The sequence below is a fragment of the Eptesicus fuscus genome, chromosome 15 (genome assembly GCF_027574615.1).
Source record: "Eptesicus fuscus isolate TK198812 chromosome 15, DD_ASM_mEF_20220401, whole genome shotgun sequence".
Lineage (NCBI taxonomy): Eukaryota > Metazoa > Chordata > Mammalia > Chiroptera > Vespertilionidae > Eptesicus > Eptesicus fuscus.
This window is the reverse complement of record NC_072487.1, coordinates 35454753-35471507: the sequence shown is the minus strand read 5'-3', so window position 1 is coordinate 35471507 and position 16755 is coordinate 35454753. Positions and strand designations below refer to the sequence as shown.

The 16755-nt window shown below is 42.3% G+C and overlaps 1 protein-coding gene across 5 annotated transcripts in view; it reads right to left on the bottom strand.

The window, feature by feature from the left end:
- ENTREP1 (endosomal transmembrane epsin interactor 1) overlaps window positions 1-16113 on the bottom strand; it is a 57452-nt gene extending 41339 nt beyond the window's left edge. For 2 of the 5 annotated variants that reach the window (XM_054727209.1, XM_054727210.1), the window contains exons 1-2: window positions 15532-16112; window positions 4365-4421 (exon numbers count right to left, since the gene is read on the bottom strand). In XM_054727209.1, coding sequence (XP_054583184.1) covers window positions 4365-4421; window positions 15532-15930 — 456 coding nt within the window. In that variant the 5' untranslated portion in view covers window positions 15931-16112. Of the gene's footprint in view, window positions 1-4364; window positions 4422-15531 lie in introns of all 5 variants that reach the window. The other 3 variants (XM_054727212.1, XM_054727213.1, XM_054727211.1) reach the window with 3 other exon arrangements.
- Between the last annotated feature and the right edge of the window lie 642 nt (window positions 16114-16755).

The window sequence follows — 16755 nt, the reverse complement described above, 5'->3', positions numbered from 1 at the left end:
AAATGTGCCACCAAAGAAAAATATCTTATCAAGACAATTTCATTTTCTAACCGAGGTGCCTAGACAATACAAACATTGAGGTCTTTTCTTGCACTGAGTCTGTGATTTCTAAACATTTCATTGGAATAAAAAGGGAATATCTAGAAGAAATGAAAACATCCTTTTAAAAATGGAAAATGTTTTCTCTTGATGGAAAATATACAACCTAGAATACTCTGCATGCATGCACACGCTACGCATGCATAAATGTATGCCCATGCACAAACACCCTAGCTCAATCCCAGTCATATTAATAAATAGCTACCAATATTTGCAGACTATTTTCCAACATTCTTATTTTTGTTCTGGACACGTGAGTATTTTATCGTTATAAGGAAGAGAACCCAATGAATGAGAGCCACCACTTCTGAGTTTCCATGAAAACTTGAGTTTGAAGGAACTAGGTCAAACTGACCCTCGTTTATTCAAAGGAGTATGAAACCTGAGGAACCACTGAAACAATTACAAAAGAGGGAGCACAGAGGTAAGTGGTTCTCAAAAGGAAGTAAGGAGTCCTGGATGCACACTCGACTGGTGTGCACCCAGCAGCTCACACTGAGTCCTAGCTGGTTTGGCTCAGTGGATAGAGCATTGGCCCATGGACTGAAAGGTCAAGGGTTTGATTATGATCAAGGGCACGTACTTCTGTGGGAGGCAACTAATCAATATGGCTCTCTCACATTGATGTTTCTCTCTCTCTCTGTCTCTCCCTGTCCACTCTCTCTAAAAATCAATGGAAAAATATTCTTGAGGATAAATAAATTAATAAAATGTAATACATGCATATAAAGGTCATTTTTATTTAAAATTGCTTGAGCTAATATAATAAATGTATAGGGCATCTTTCCAAAAGAAAACATTGTTAAAAATTAATGTATTTAAAGGAGAGCTTTCTTTTTTTGTTTGTTTACTCATTCTTTATTGTTGAAAGTATATGTCCCCTTTTTCCCCCCATTGATTCCCTCCAGCCCGTCCCCCATCCCAGCCCTCAGTGCCCCATTGTCTGTGTTCATGGGCCATGCCTATATGCATACAAGGTCCTTGGTTGATTACCTCCCACCCACCCATCCATCCTCCCCTACCTTCCCTCCAAGATTCCATTCTCTGTTCTATGCTTCCATGTCTCTGGATCCACTCCGTTCATCAGATTATTTTGTTACTTAGATAAAAGCAGGGCTTTCTTAATATCTATCTAGAACACATATTCATATTCTCTTCACCAGTTGGAATTTTTAAAGTATAAATAGCATTAGAGATTTTCTGATTTTAATTTAATTTAAATACCCGAGGTTTCTATTACTGAGTATTTCAATACTGACCCAATGGAAAAAATGATTCCTATAACCAAATATTAGTATAAACATTGAACACCATCCAAAATTCTTCTGCAGAGATTGTAAACGTAGGGAGTTGTTGCAAAACAAGCCTCAGGCACTCGTAACATCTGCCACAGAACTCATCCAAAGCCTTGTTTTCGCCTATCCTGATGTCATATTAAAATGCTGCCTTAGTAATTTACTCCTTCCAGAAATATTAGTTTCACTAAATGCAAGAATTGATGGGCTGGGAAAATGTTGCCTAAATTGTCTTGTGGGCCTGAAAACTCTTTTTTTTTTATTTTTTAATCCTCACCTGGGGATATTTTTTTTTTCCATATTTTTATATTTTTTTAAGAGAAGAATGGAAGGTAGGGGGAGAGACAGAGAAAAAGATCCATGTGAGAAAGACACATTGATTGGTTGCCTCCTGAACATGCCCCAACCAGGCCTGGGGATTGAGCCTGCAATGGAGGTATGTGCCCTTGACTAGAATCAAACCCATGACCCTTCAGTCCAAGGGCCAATGCTCTAACCACTGAGACAAACCAGCTAGTGTGGCCTGAAAACTAATTTTTCAGGACCATCAACACAATATAGGGCTCCATTCTTCTTTTTTGCTTTCTTTAAAATTTTATTAATTTAAGAGAGAGAGAGGGAGAGAACTTTGATCTGCTGTTCCACTTATTCATACATTCATCAGTTGACCCTTTCATGCATCCTGAATGGGAATCAAACCCAAAACTTTGGTTTATTGTGACAAGACTCCACCAACTGAGCCACCAGCTAGGGTACAATCTATTTTTCTGATTATATTTTATATTGTGCTTCTTCTCCTTGTAGTATTTAAGAATCTAATTAGTTTTGTATTTATTACCCACACCTAGCAAGCACTGGTCTGTTCAAGATAAACTGTTAAGTATATACATAAAATGATGAGAAAATTATTTAACCTTATTTCAAACTGGATGGGAGGAAATTCTAAAATGAAATGTTATATAAAAAAAATTTTAGTCCTAACCGGTTTGGCTCAGTGGATAGAGCGTCGGCCTGCGGACTGAAAGGTCCCAGGTACGATTTCGGTCAAGGGCATGTACCTTGGTTGTGGGCACATCCCCAGTAGGAGGTGTGCAGGAGGCAGCCGATCGATGTTTCTCTCTCATAGATGTTTCTAACTCTCTATCCCTTTCCCTTCCTCTCTGTAAAAAATCAATAAAATATATTTTTTAAAAAAATATTTAAGTATACTTTTCAAATTGAATTTCCTAGACCTTGTACTTCATCCCTGAACGTTGGCAACTTCATTAGTAATGGTCGGTTTTTTATAGTACTCCCTGAATCAGAAGGACACAGCAAATAAAAACAAAGGATAAACATTGGGAATGTACTAAATGCCACTAAATTATATACTTTAAAATGATTAATTTTATATTCAGTGAATTTTACCTCAATAATGAAAAATTTTAAAACTCACCAATATATGTCTATCTCTATATATATATTAAAGCCTAAGCAATCGTTACCACCAGACAACCGACCGGTAGCTATGACGCACGCTGACCACCAGGGGGCAGACGCTCAATGCAGGAGCTGCCCCCTGGTGGTCAGTGCGCTCCCACAGCCAACTCCCACAGCCGGCCAACCTCCCACGGTCCCTCCCCTCCGCCAGCCAGCCCCAATTGGCCCTGATCGCTGGCCAGGCCAAGGGACCCCACCTGTGTATGAATTTGTACACCGGGCCTCTAGTCCTATATAATAAAACCCTAATATGCAAATCAACCAACTGGCAGAACGACTGGTCACTATGACACGTACTGACCACCAAGGAGCAGACGCTCAATGCAGGAGCTGCCCCTTAGTGGTCAGTGCACTCCCACAGGGGGAGCGCCACTCAGCCAGAAGCTGGGCTTATGGCTGGCGAGCACAGCGATGGTGGCGGGAGCCTCTCCTGCCTCCACTGCAGGCAGGTGGTAAAGAGCGAGGGATCCTGGACTGCAAGAGCCCTGGACTGCAAGAGGGATGTCTGACTGCCGGCTTAAGGGATCGGGCCTAAGCTGGCAGGCCGACATCTCCCGAGGGGTCCCAAACTGCAAGAGGGTGGAGGCAGGCTAAGGGACCCTCCCCACCCCCCACCCCAGTGCATGAATTTCGTGCACCGGGCCTCTAGTATTATCATAAAAATATATTTGTGTGATAAAGAGAGAATATAGAAAATCTAAGTAACGAAATTCTTAGGTTGTCCAAGCAGAGCATTATAACAATAAAAAAATTATGTATTTATGATTAATATTGAGATTTGCTTCAAAAGAATATGGAGGGTTGGGGGAATGGTTCAAGCTGAACAAGACTAGCTAGGAGTTAATATGCAATTATTAAAGCTGGATTATTGGTACAGAGAATTTATTATATTATTCCCTCCACTTTTATATCTGTTAAAAACATTTATATTGATTGTTTTTTAAAAATTATATCCTTACAGTAGGTCTAATCCTGAAACAAGAAAGAATTATTTAGCATTGGATACATAAGGAACTTAAAGTCAATCAGAAAACTGGCAAAATACTTTACTGTTATGAGAACATGTGAGTTCTAATATTGTCCATCGTTAACTTATTTTTTGTTATTGTTAATCCTTACTGGACAATATTTTTTCCATTGCTTTTTAAAAAGAGTAGAAGGGAGGAAGGGGGAGAGAGAGAGAGAGTGAGAGAGAGAGAGAGAGAGAGAGAGAGAGAGAGAGAGAAACATTGATGTGAAAGAGACACACAGATTGGTTGCCTCCCGCACATGCCTAGACAGAGCAGAGCAAGGGATGAACCTGCAACCCAGGTGTATGCTCTTGACTGGGAATCAAACCCGAGACCCTCTGTGCGCAGGCAGAAATTAGGGCATCATTAACTTCTTTTATGATGCACAAGGGAGCTTTAGCATTTCTTCAATGGTTTATTTAATAGACTTCATAAATAGCACCTTTTACAAAGGGTAAACATTTATAAGAACAGTACATACCAGGAGTATCATAGGCCGTTTCCAAGTTGTTAATCCTATGATTCCAGAGAGTATCACCTACAAAGATAAACAGTATCATAAATCTAGAAAAGGGACCAATTCCAATAAACTAATACCCAGTATCTAAAAGTGTATATTTTTTTAAATACTGACATTTCAAAGCCTCCTAACTCAAACATTTAATATTCCTGCTGATTATATGAGCCCTCATAGACCTCTTTGGACTATCCTTCACGTTCAAGGCCCTGAAGCTTTTTTACTGACAGTATATTTTGTTCTTAAGGTCAATTAAGAACACAAACAAAAATTGGTCTGTCCTCTGGTTAGTGAAGGGATCAGTATTTCTGATCCAAGCTCCCTGCCCACAGTGGCACCTAATCTGTTGTCAGAGTCAGCCTCAAACGATGCACATCTCACCGTAACCCTCTGCTCAGGTGGGTACCCCCATCTTTACAGAACAAGCCAACTCATCTACATAGTCAACCAGGCCTTCAGGGTCTTCCCCTGCCTAGCTCTCAGACGCGGTTTCCATGTACCCTTGCCCCTTCCACCACACACCTTCATTCCTGGCACAGCTATCATTCCTCAGACTGGCTCGGCCCTAGACATTCCCGGGCTTTGTGCTGCTTTTTGCTGCAATATCCTCTCCTCCCAACTCCCCTTCAAGCTGCCTGAGAACTCCTATGCATCCTGCAAGACCCCAGCTAACAGTTACCTCCTCTGAGAAGCTTTCCCTAACCCTACCACCCTACACCTGGAAGCCCTCTACATATAATTTTTATTTTTCCGCAAAAACCTCTGTATTGCATCTCTGACTTGCCTACTAACTGTGAATTCCTATCTTGTCTCTCTGAATCCCCTGCTCCTAGCACAGTGCCTGACACATGACTGGTGACTAATAAATGTTCCTGAGCATTTATTGCACAAAGAGGGGGGACTACAGTGAGAAAGAATCTCATGTTATAAAATGACACTTCAATAAATAAAATAAAATCCTCGGTAAAGAGGAGCCAACATTTTGCAAAAATGTAAACTGGAAACCAACATCAGCCCTTTGAATAACACAGTTCACTAAACAGTTAGAAAAGAATAGTCAAAGTAATTATTCACCCAGGGACATTCTGATGCCATTTGATCACATTTACCTGTGTGCAATAAGGTGCATCGGCTGAATGCAGTCATGAGAGAATTTTCTTTTAAGTGCATTTTATACCCAAATCACTCAAATGCACCATTTCACAATTACTACAAATCAGGAAGGATTTGGCCATGTTGCTTCAAATTCAAAGCTCACAGGCCTACTTGCAATACTCTCTAGTCTCCAGTTACTGACTGGGAGGAATTCACTCCACAATATCAAACCAGCACAGGTCAAGTCTACCCACTAGAATCAAGGACCAAAAACCAAACATGGGCAGATAAGCAACAATTTCTTTGTATCCTATCGATGTTCAAAGCTACTACCAGCTGTCTGCCCACCAAGCACTATATCCTTGTAATCATCTTAAAGCCAATAGCATATTTTCTCATTCTAAATTCTTTTTTTTATTTTTTAAAAAGTATTTTTTATTGATTTTAGAGAGAGGAAGGATGAGGGGGAGATAAAAGCATCAATGATGAGAGAGAATCATTGATCAGCTGCCTTCTGCACACCCCCTACTGGGGATCGAGCCTGTAACCTGGGCATGTGCCCATGACCAGAATTGAACCTGAGACCCTTCAGTCCACAGGCTGACGCTTTATCCACTGAGCCAAACCAACTAGGGCCTCTAAATTCTTAACTAGACACATATGGGTAATGTGTATATATACAAATGCACAGGGGTATAATTTTTACCATAAAGAAATGGATCATGAAAGATACTTTTCCTCCTCTTCTTTTTCCCTCTCAATAAATATTTCATGGAAATTCTTCATGTTCACAGGAATAGCTCTCATTCATTTCCATTTAATGGCTACATAATATTCCTTTGTATGGCTGAACCTAATGTATTCAATAATTTCCATATTCATGAGTATCTACTCTATTTCCAGTGTTTTGCCCTCACAAACAATGCTGCAGCCAACATCCATGAACATATATCCCAAAAAACAGTGTTTTTTATTTCTGTTGGATTAAGTCCCAGGAGTAGGTTGCTAAGCTGGAAGGGAGATTATATATATAATAGCTCATGACAGATACAATTGTCATTTCAAATGAAGGATCTCTGGGACATAAGAACTAAGCTATCTTTATTTCTCCCCCCCCCCCCTTTTTTATTTTTTGGAAGGGGAAGGTTGCATATACGAGCAACAAACTAACTTTAAAACACAATTTTAAAAATATGTACTTGACAAATAAGAAATATCAATCATCTAAAGATACTTAAGACCTCAGTAGGGAGATATATAAAGCTTATTAAGCAATAAGAAGACCTTAAATCAGTGGTTCTCAACCTTTCTAATGCCGAGACCCTTTAATACAGTTCCTCATGTTGTGGTGACCCCCAACCATAAAATTATTTTCGTTGCTACTTCATAACTGTAATTTTGCTACTGTTAATGAATCGTAATGTAAATATCTGTGTTTTCTGATGGTCTTAGGCTCTACAGCAGCGGTCGCTAGCAGGGTCGCCTAAGATCATCGGAAAACACAGATATTTACATTACGATTCATAACAGTAGCAAAATTACAGTTATGAAGTAGCAACGAAAATAATTTTATGGTTGGGGGTCACCACAACATGAGGAACTGTATTAAAGGGTCGCGGCATTAGAAAGGTTGAGAACCACTGATCTAGAGGGTATTATGCTAAGTGATATAAGTCAGATAGAGAAAGACGAATACCCTATACCTTCACTTATGTGTGGAATCTTAAAAAAAAAACACACACTAAACAAATAACAAGTAAAACAAAACAAAAATAGATTCATAGAAACGCAGACCAATGGGATGGTTACCAGCAGGGAGGCGGCTAGGGAATGGGTGGAAAGGTGAAGGGGAATACAGTAGACATATTGTGATCAGTTTGCACAGTGAGAGATGATTACTAGAATTAGTGGCATGATTACAAGGTAACATATAAAAATGTTGAATCACTATATTGTACACCTAAAACTAATATAATTAATACAGTATTGTACACCAACTATAATTAAATATTTTTTAAAGACTGGAAATAAACACATTCAAAGATGTTTCAACTGGGATTATGGGTGTTTTAGATTCTCTCTGAATTTCCCAACATTTCTACAATAAACATATTTCACTTTTATTTTTAAAAAAAGAAGGCAGAGTATGATTTACCTCTACCTCCCTCGGCAGCAGAAGCTGGAGCTCCAGAAGGGAGTCAAGAAAATCCCTTAACAATGACCATCCATGGTGCCCATCTATAATAATAAAATCGTAATATGCTAATTAGACCGGATGACCTTCCCGATGACCTTCCGGACAAAGCCGGGGCTGTGAGGGAAGCCCGGGTCCTGGGTGCCGGGGGGAAGCTGGTGCCAGCAGCCGCGGGGAAGGAAGGCCTACTCTTGCACAAATTTCGAGCATCAGACCTCCAGTTACACAATAATACTATTACTTGTTTAATTGTGTTTTATGCTCACTGCAATCTCATGAGGTCTTAGATCTGTGAATAGTCACTCAAATACGTAAAGGGTCCTCAAGGCACTCAGTTGTGGCAAGAGTCATGAATAAATGAATGGATGATGAACAAATAAATAAATAAAGGTCAAAAATAGGAGACAAGCTTACTCAAAAATAACCATGGAAGCCTAAACACATTATTCACTTCTGTGCTTTCTGAAAGAGTAAATCAACAGCAAAAGGCAACTCCATCAGCATTCTTTCCATGCAATGCAAGATGCAACTTGCTCTGAATGAACAGGCAAGAACCTATATTCTGACATCAGATTATCTCTTTATTATTAGAGTGAGATTTGTTACAATTTTGGTTTTACTCACTTGCAACCCATTCCTTTTAGCTTTTAGGAAAAAGCGGATCTCTCTCTTTCTCTCTCTCTCTCCTCTCTCTCTCTCTCTCTCTCTCTCTTTCTCTTTCTCTTAATGATTTTTGCAAAGAAGGATTCTGAGATGCTCCAGACAGAAATCACTATTACCTGATACATATGGTTAATGTGTCTTAGTTTTTCAACTTAAAAATCAAATCATTAATATAAAAAGCATATAATTCTACTTGCCTATTTTTCTTTGTTAATCCACTAGCATGCCGTAGGGCAAAAATGTTCTGGATTGTTTATCAAAATTGTATATAAACACAGAGATAAAAAGAGCCATGTTGTTAATGTCCCATGCTTACCTTATAAATGAGCACATATAATCAAACCTCTCATAACCTAACTTGTTATGACTTTTACACTGACAATTTAAAAAAATGTGTATGTGTCATTCTTCCTTACCTGTCCAGCATGATTCATTAAAAAAATTAAGGAAGCCTGGCCACGGTGGCTCAGTGGTTGAGTGTCGACTTTTGAACCAGGATCTCTCAGTTCGATTCCTGGTAGGTCACATGCCCAGGTTGTGGGCTTGATCCTCAGTAGGGGGCGTGCAGGAGGCAGCCCATCAATGATTCTCTCTCATCATTGATGTGTCTATCTCTCCCTCTCCCTTCCTCTCTGAAATCAATAAAAATATATTTAAAAAAAAAAGAAAAAATTAAAGAAGTACGCAACTGGATATTTTAATGTATACACGATGGTTACCAGAATGCCCCACAAAAAAAAAACTGGCCTGTTCATCTTACTTTAATGAAATACTAGAGGCCCCATGCACAAAATTTGTGCAAGGAACTCAGCCCTCAAAGCCCCAGCTGCCTTGGGCCCCGGCTACCTCACAGCCCCGCCCACTGATCGTTCTGGAAGGTTGTTCTGCCATCTGGTCTAATTAGCATATTAGCTCTTTATTATATAGGATTACAATGGACATCTGTGTACAAATCCTTGTGTGAATAAATGTTATGATTTATTGATTTATTTTAAATACCAAGAGGTAACATTGCTGGGTCTATGGTAAGGGAACGTTTACCTTTCTAAGAAACTGTCAATACATTTTCCAAAGTGGGTGCAACAGTTTATACTCCCACCTACATGAGAGTTGTAGTGGCTCCTCATACTTGCCAATACTTGTTATTGTCAGTCTTTTTAATTTTAGCCTTTCTAGTGTGTTTTGTAGAAAATCACTGAGGCTTAATCCACATTTCCCTTATGACTAATGATATTAATCATCACATGATGGTAGATCTTATTTTTGTGATGTGTCTGTTCAAATCTTTTTGCACATTTTGAACATTGGGTTGTCTGTATTCTTACCATTGAATTGTAAGACTGCTTCATAGATATTCTCCATAAAAGTCTGTTTCAGACATACGTATTGTGAATAATTTCTCCCTATGACTTGCCTTTTTATTTTCATAATGGTGTCTTTTTTCAAGAGAAGATGTTAATTTTAAAAAATCTAATAATTACTTTTTTATGGTTAGTGTTTCCTATGTCCTTCTAAGCTATCTAGCTACCTCCAAAGTAGCAAAGATTTTCTCCTATTTCTTTACCTGTAAGTTCCATAGTTTTAGTTTTTGAGTCATTTCCTTAGTAGTGGTTTCTTTCTTGGCATTTTATAGTCTCTCCGTATGCACAGAGAGACACCCAGCTCCCCGCTTTCGATGGCAGGGGAGCTGGGTGTCCGCTCGTGCACCAGACCAAAAGCCTCCGGCGCCTCTCAATGACCGGATAGGCCACCCAGAGTCCCGCCCCCCAGCCTCCCGCTGGCCCCATCGTGGGTGTAGCGGAGTGATGGTTATTTGCATATTACCCTTTTATTAGGTAGGATTGCCTTGATGTTTAAAAAACATTATAGAAATTCTAGTATATGCCAGGCCTGGTGCCATGCCCCACAGGGAACCACTGTCCTAAATGTTTTCTAATTACACACTTACATAATCAATTTTGAGGTAAAAATCATCTCATTTTATACATGAGTAACTGGGGCTAAGAGGCTCAAAAACTTATTTGTTTTCTTCGCTCAAAAACGTATAAATGTAACTCTGCTGTCTTGTAAAATAAAGGACTAAAGAAATAAAAAAAATCTCATCAAAATTATATTTAAAATGCTTCTTAACTATTAAAGTAGTATTTGATAGTTTTGATTGAAAAAATGTATTTACCATTGTTTAACCATGAGAGACTTCAGAACTTTTGCATTAATTTCTCCTTTGGATCATTCATTCGTTTTATGTCTTGTCGTTTCAATTTCTTTTTTTTTTTTAAGAAAAGGTTAACCTTAAGATTCACCAATGACTGTTTCTTTATAAAGAACTGGAATCTCACCCAAGAATCACAGACTCAAGGAATGGGTGACCATGAGTACAGGTCAGTGACTCCAGGCAGGGAGACATGAATGTATGCAGACAGGAAAGGAAATTAGGGCTCCCAGAGAAGGATCAAAAACAATAACCAACTCCTTACCACTTGCCTAAAATATCTCCTAAGGATCAAATATGTCATCAGAGTCCAAAATTCTGTTTTTTGAAGGAGGAGATATAAACCAATGCGAATCTCTACTCTTTCATTAAATCTAACACAGTGTGGTAGGCTGTGTCTCCGCTAATCCCAGTGGGATCTAAAGTTAACTACCTGCTCCCCCAAATCAGGTGCCTGGACAGCGTGGCCTGAGCATGGACATCGAGATCGTTTCTCTGCCACCCACATGGAGTCAAACTTCGGGTTGTTTTTAAAGTGGCTAATCTCTTAGCTTCATGAACTTCGGTAATAATAATAGATTGAGTCATTAACCAAGAATACCAGGAAGAAATAAAATGATCACAGGATGTTCAAAAACAATGAGTACATGAAAAACACTCCCTTCAACCTGCTGAAATTTTGAAAAAGAGTCTTTATAGGAACTGTTCATTCTTTTTTTGAAGAAGAATTTTTTTTTAATGTTCATTAAGGATATGCTTAGAGAGAGAAAGGTGGGGGGAGAGAGATAGAGACAGAAACAGAGACAGAGACAAAGATAGAGAAACATCCATCAGTTGCATCTGTACATGCCCCAGTTCTATACGTGCCTGGACTGGGGATCAAACCCACAATCCAGGCATGTGCCCTGACCAGAAATAGAACTGGCAACCCTTTGGTGCACAGGATAACACTCAACCTACTGAGCCACTCTATCAGGCTAATTCTTAAGTATATACTAAAATAGATAAAATATACCTTCAAGGTTCAGACAAGTGAAGGAAGCCTCAAAATCTCAGGCTCAATGTGAGAACACTTACAGAGGTGTACATGGAGCAAATACTCTTGAACTATGCCGTGTTTAACAAAATAGACCTTTTAAATAAATATATTTGATTTAATTTTTTATCAAATATACAAGCAAAATTTTTACTGAAGCCAAAAGATTTTCCCATTGAGTTTGATACAGCAGATTATGGCACATAATGGTCATCCACAGGTTGAAATATGAGGATATCCTTCTACTGTGTTCCCATGTGGGTTTGAAGTAACCTTAGACTTAAGTTGGCACTGCTACTCAACTACCAAGTTTCACAGACCAACAAAACTTCTGAGTGATAAACAAAACGTGGTATATCCATATAATAGAATCTCATTTGGCAATAAACAGGAATGAAGTCCTGATACATGTCACAACATGGATGGACCTTAAAAACATTATGCTAAGTGAAAGAAGCCAGTCACAAAGGTTCACATGTTGTATGATTCCCTTTATATTAAATGTCCGGAATAAGAAATCCAGCGAGACAGAACATGGTTAATCCGCGGTTCTCTAGGAATAAGGGTGTCAGGGGGAAATGGGGAATGACTACTAATAGGTTCCAGCTTTCTTTTTTTTTTTTTATTACTAATTTGAGAGAGAGAGACCAGTTCATTGTTCCACTTATTTATGCATTCATTAGTTGCTTCTTGAATGTGCCCTGACCAGAAATTGAACTGGCAACCTTGGCATATCGGGACGACACTCTAACCAACTGAGCTGCCAGGGCAGGGTTTATTTTTGGGGTGATGAAAATTTTCTAAAATTGTGATGATGGTTGTACAATTCTGTGACTTTACTAAAAATCACTGAATTGCATACATTAAGTGGGTGAATCATATGGAATGTGAATTGTATCCCAATGAAGTTGTTAGTTTTAAAGAAAAACTTTTATATAGTCTTTCAGTCATAATTTTTAAGCTTTCTATCATAAAAACCTTAGTTCAGCTCTCTTTAAATTAGTTACACTGTACTATTAAGTCCCTTTCTTTTGGAAATACATACAGAAGTATTTAATGGTTAAAATTATACCTGGGATTTGCCTTAAAGTAACCCAGTGGGTGTTAAGAAGGGGGAGAGGGTGTGGCCATATGTGGACAGCTACTGAAGCTGTGGGTGATGGGTAAATGGAGGCTCATTATACTATTTTCTCTATATTTGTTGAGATTTTAAAATTTCATAATAAAAGATTAAAACTGAGAGAGGTTCTTAAGATTTCCTGGTCACTTCTAGGCTCGCTCTCTATTCTGTTTATGTTTTCTATTTTAAAATATTTACAGTTGAAACAATGCAATGTCTGAGATTTGCTTCAAAACAATAAAGAAAATTAATCTGATAAATGGGCTAGGAAGCACGATGGAGATAATTCCTCCCCTGCTTGGAAGACCCATCCCCTGGAGTTATCAGAACACACAGACCCAGCAGCAGGGCCAGGAAGAGGCCCAGACCAAACAAGTGTTGGACCTGGGTGAGGATATACGACGATTCATTGTGTAGTGCTTGAATAACTACAAAATTTTCCATAATGCAGAGGTTAAAAAACACCACCACCTCTCTCACATACACAAATTCAAAAGGTATGCTACCAGTGAGGGTGAGACTTTTTTCCCAAAACTCCTAGAGAGTCACGGTACCCAATTCCGTCCTCAGTATGCTGTTCCAGAGATGCAGTATCTGCTGGTTCTGTTGTCATTTTGCAAATTCTGAGGTCAACCTCAGAAACAGGCCACACAAAATAAGAATAATGAATAGTTGCAAGTTTGCATGTAGAGTTGGGAGATAGGAGGTGGGAAACGTCCCTCTAGAAGAGAATTTAGTTCTAAATAACTGATCCTTTCCCTGATCTGGTTTCCTGGGTCGTGGAGGCAAGGACATATCCAGCCAGCAGGCCCAGGGAAGAGCCTTCATCTTCAGGCTAATGGCCTTTTATATATATATATAAAACTTTTTTCTTTATTGATTAAGGTATTACATATGTGTCCTTATTGCCCTATTGCTCCCGCCACCCCCCCACCACCACCACTCATGCCCTCACCCCCCTGCTATCTCTGTCCATTGGTTATGCTTATATGCATGCATACAAGTCCTTTGGTTGATCTCTCCCCCTTACCCCCACCCTCCCCTAACCTTCCCTCTGAGGTTTGACGGTCTGATCGATGCTTCTCTGTCTCTGGATCTGTTTTTGTTCATCAGTTTATGTTGTTCATTATATTCCATAAATAAGTGAGATCATGGCCTTTTTTTTTTTTTAAATACTTCATCAACTCCAACTGTGGTTTGAGTGACATCTAAGTACATTTACCTCTAGAATAATTCACAATAGCACACCTGATTTCGGGTTTTAATTTTAGAAGGGAAAAAATAGTTTCCAATAATCCTAAACTAGCTATCTTTGAGAGGACAAGCGATTATGACTTTACTAAGAGCAAATCTCTAAAGAAATTGATGCAAGTTTCATTTCTGGCCTATGGTATTTAGAGAAATGAAATGCACCCACCATTTGGCTGAATTTAGTCTGACACATGGACTAAAAAGCATAATGGGCCTAATCCCTCCTCCTAGAGTTTAAAAAGCACTCAGCGAGGCGTGGGGTACTTTTTACCTGATGCACAGACTGTGACCTCATTACCACAGCATGGGCTGTGCCACATAAGATCGCCCAGCATCAAAGTATTTCAAAGGAGAGCAAATTGGCATCGGTTTAAGTATAAAATATGAGGCCAGGCTCCAGGTACGCAAGGTTCTTAATGTCCTTTTCAAGCAATTATTTTGGGTTTAATGAGTTTCCCTATATTCTCAGAATTTGGTCTTGAACCTGAGTATGTGTGGACCTGCGAAAGGACAATTTTTATGCATTCGGAACACACATTCGTGGCAGATCTTAGGCAAAACTACAGGCACTGCCAGACTTTCACATTTAGTTTGTTCGTAAAAGGGTCATTTACTTTCAAACACTCATCTTCCACAACCTTCCCATGAAGACCGGTTTCCAAGTCTCTCAGCCACACGCAAAGCTCAAGGGGTCAGATGCCCTGCAAGCTGTGAAACTGCTATGAGGCAGGGGAGAGTAGCCGCCCAGTGTCCACAGACTATGGAGGCGGCACCTTTGCCCCAGATCAGCCTTTCCCAAGAGGCAGGGCCAGGCCCCCGAGGCGGGCAGACATCTCCAACTCCTCTGCCAGCCCCTGGGCTTTGACGAACTCGTGCATAATGATGGTTCGGGTTCTGGAGAATTAAACTCTGCACAGCAGCCCGTGTGGCTCCGGGAGCCGAGTGGGGGCTTAGGGCCCCCCTGTAATAAGCAGGTACAAGCACGAGTTTACACACCTTGTCATTACTTTTGCACTCATCCCCAGACACGTTTCACATGTGTCCGTGTCTTAAAGGGGAACAAAATAAGTGACCTGCCTCAGCCTTCCTGTTACTTCATCCACCCTACAAACACGCCTACTATGTGCCAGGCAGGCCCTGTTGATACATCAGTGAACAAAATGTCAAAATCCCTGCCCTCCTGGCACAGATGTTGTCTGCGAAGTCAAGGAAGTTTAACCATTTTCCTCCCACCTTCCTACCACCCACTCCCATCCTTCCAATTTCCCACAGAGTGGGGAGTCCTTCAGCCTGCGGGGAACAGACACTGTCCAGGTACAACCCAATTCATCCCAGAACTCCACGCTCTTGTGGGCTTTTCCCCCCAAAACTTCACCTCGCCTGCAAGAGGGCTGTGCTCCCCACCTGCAGTCCTGGACAGGAACCATACAATGTCACTCATGCGTGGAATACAAAACAGAAAGCAAGCGACAAACAATCCTGGGACGGTGGAGGGAACCGGGCAGAGCCCCTGCTTCCCGGGGTGGGCCCTGCGGAGGGCGAGGGGCGCGCGGCACTCACCGAGGAGCCGGCCCAGAACGGGCACGAGTTCTTCACCTGCGGGGAGCTGCTCAGCGACAGCGCCCCGAAGCTGAGTGCCACCATGCAGCACCCCAGGATCAGCTGCAGCAGCCCGAGCGACAGCAGTGGACGGCCGGGCAGCAGCGCGGAGCTCGGGGCGACGGCGGCGGCCCGGCGGGAGGAGAGCGCGGGCGGCACGGCCAGCACCCCGGCGGCGGTGGCCGAGCAGCGAGACCGCACCGGGGGCTGCAGCGCGGCCCGGGGCCAGCGTGGCCGCAAGGGAGGCAGCGGTGGCTCCTGGGCAGCGGTGGCCGTGGCGCCCGGGCCCCCGGCCTGCGGCCCGCCCGAGAGCCCGGCCACCGGGCAGCAGGAGCCGGGGAGCACCACGGGCAGGGACATGGGCAGGCGGGCGGGGAAGGGAGCGGCCCGCGGCTGCAGGGAGGCGCGCAGGACCGAGCAGCCGCGGGCGCCACGCACTGGGCACCGCGGGCCGGGCCGGGCCAAGGGGGAGGGAAGGAAATGCGCAGCCCAACCACTTGCTGCTGCCGCTCCGCAGCCGTGGCTGCCCTGCCGCTGCCCGGGCACCCGCCGGCCGCACCCACCTGCCGCCAAGCGGGTCCGCCTCTGACCGGCCCTGGCCGAGCGCGCTCCCACGCTCCCTCTCACCCACACACACCCAGCGCGCCCTGCACTGGGGCCGCGGGGCTGCTGCAACCTTTGGGTCGCAACCTCACTCTGGGTGCCTGCTCTCTGGGGTCCAAGGAAGGTGCTCAGCGCCGTTACTTTAAAACAGGTCCCTCGGGCTAGGAGAGTGCCACCAGGCAGCAGCCCAGGACAGCGTGCCCTGGAGCCAGAGCCCACAGCCTAAGCGTCTGTCCCCACCCGAGGAAGCGCAGTGGACCCTCGCCCTTTTCCGGTTCGGCCCAGAGAAGGACCCCGGCAACCTTTAATGGGAAGCGAGTCCGGCTCTGAACTTTTCCCCACCAGGAGGTGAAAGCCCGGGGGACGGGGCTGTAGGTGACGTGGGGAGGAAGGACTAAGGAAGCAGAGCGGAGTCACCGCTGGCGTGGCTTCAACAGAACAGGACAGGAACCATGCGATTTCACTCGTGTGTGGAATATAAAGCAGAAAGCAAGAAACAAACAAACAAAACAAACTCATAGACACAGACAACGGTATGGTGGTTACCAGAGGGGAAGGGGGTTGAGGGGAGGATGAAGGGAG